The sequence below is a fragment of the Octodon degus genome, unplaced genomic scaffold (assembly GCF_000260255.1).
Source record: "Octodon degus isolate 3935 unplaced genomic scaffold, OctDeg1.0 scaffold00032, whole genome shotgun sequence".
Classification (NCBI taxonomy): domain Eukaryota; kingdom Metazoa; phylum Chordata; class Mammalia; order Rodentia; family Octodontidae; genus Octodon; species Octodon degus.
The window spans coordinates 1,265,455-1,266,706 of record NW_004524608.1 but is presented as its reverse complement, the minus strand read 5'-3'; the positions used below and the strand labels follow the sequence as shown (position 1 = coordinate 1,266,706).

Genomic DNA, 1,252 nt, shown 5'->3' with positions numbered 1-1,252 from the left:
ATATCATCCAGTGCTTTGCGGTAAGCACTGATCACCACTGTTGGGTGCATCTGCTGTTCCAGAAAGTGCTCAGCCACAGACAACATCTCCCCCGCTGAAAAAAAGAACACCATATAAGCATTTTAACTTATTTCTGAGGGGTTCTTTCGGGATAGGGTCTTGCCACATAGTTCAAATTGGCCTTGAACTCACTATGTAGTCCAGGTGAAACTTGAATTTATGGCAATACTCTTTCCTCACTCAATCTCCCAAGTGCAGGGATTACTCCAGTACCATACCTGGCTACACATATTTTATTTTTTATGTATTTGGTACAGGGTCTCACTCTGTATCACACAGCTCTGACTTATAATGATCCTCCTGTTTTCAGCCTCCCCAGTGCTGGGATTACAGGCGTGCACCACCAAGCCTGGTGTTGGTGGCCAGCTCAGCGTGCCCGGGGGTGGGCCTGGCATGGCATGTGGTGCCAGGGATTGAACCCTGGTCCCTGTGCTTGCCTAAGCAGAAGCTTAGTCTGCTGAGCTATCTCGCTGGCCCTCCACACATATTTTTAAAAGATAACCTCATAAAAATAATAAAAAAAATAGCATCTGAAGTAAAGAAACAACTGCAGAAAGAAATAGAGCAAATCAGATCAGAAATAATCTCTGAAGTAAAAAAAGAAATGTTAACTATAATGAAAGAATTACTAAATGATTCCAAAGACATTGATAAAAAATAAGGATTTTTTTGTTCCTCGCATGCCTTCAGGGCATGTTTGGCCAGCGGGAGAGTTGTGAGGTTCGAACTCCAGCCACCTGAGGCTGACAGCTTTGTGGAAGCAGTCACTTAAAGGACTGAGCTAGGCCCAGGACCCCAAAAATAAAGAATATGGAAAAAAATAAATAAAAGATAACTTCATTATGCTTCTAAAAAATACTTTCTTCTCTAAAAACATGCCAATTAGCTATCAACATTTTTGAAACTTCATACTTTCTATAAGCTAATTAATAAAAAGAACATCCTTATTATAGCTACCTTCTGAATGGTCAAAAATTGTTTTCAGTTTACTCATTTTTTGTGGTCTAAATTTGCCAGGTGCAGTACTAGCCACCTAATAAACATAGTACTCTAGGAGACTGAAGCAGGAGTATTATAGGTTCAAGTCCAGCCTAAACTTAAGGCCAGACTGAACCACATACAGAGCCCTTTGCGGGAGAGGCTTCCTATTAAAAATGTTCATCAAGAGGCTGGGGAGGGGCTGGTGAGATGG

General features: G+C 41.4%; 1 protein-coding gene across 1 annotated transcript in view; it reads right to left on the bottom strand.

Annotated features, from left to right (window-relative positions):
- Nucleotides 1-2: 2 nt before the first annotated feature.
- Nucleotides 3-1,252, bottom strand: part of LOC111816428 (T-complex protein 1 subunit gamma-like) — a gene marked incomplete at its 3' end in the record, with an annotated part of 7,856 nt that continues 6,606 nt past the window's right edge. Inside the window, exon 5 of the mRNA XM_023713784.1 lies at nucleotides 3-94. Coding sequence (XP_023569552.1) covers nucleotides 3-94 — 92 coding nt within the window. The remainder of the gene's footprint in view (nucleotides 95-1,252) is intronic.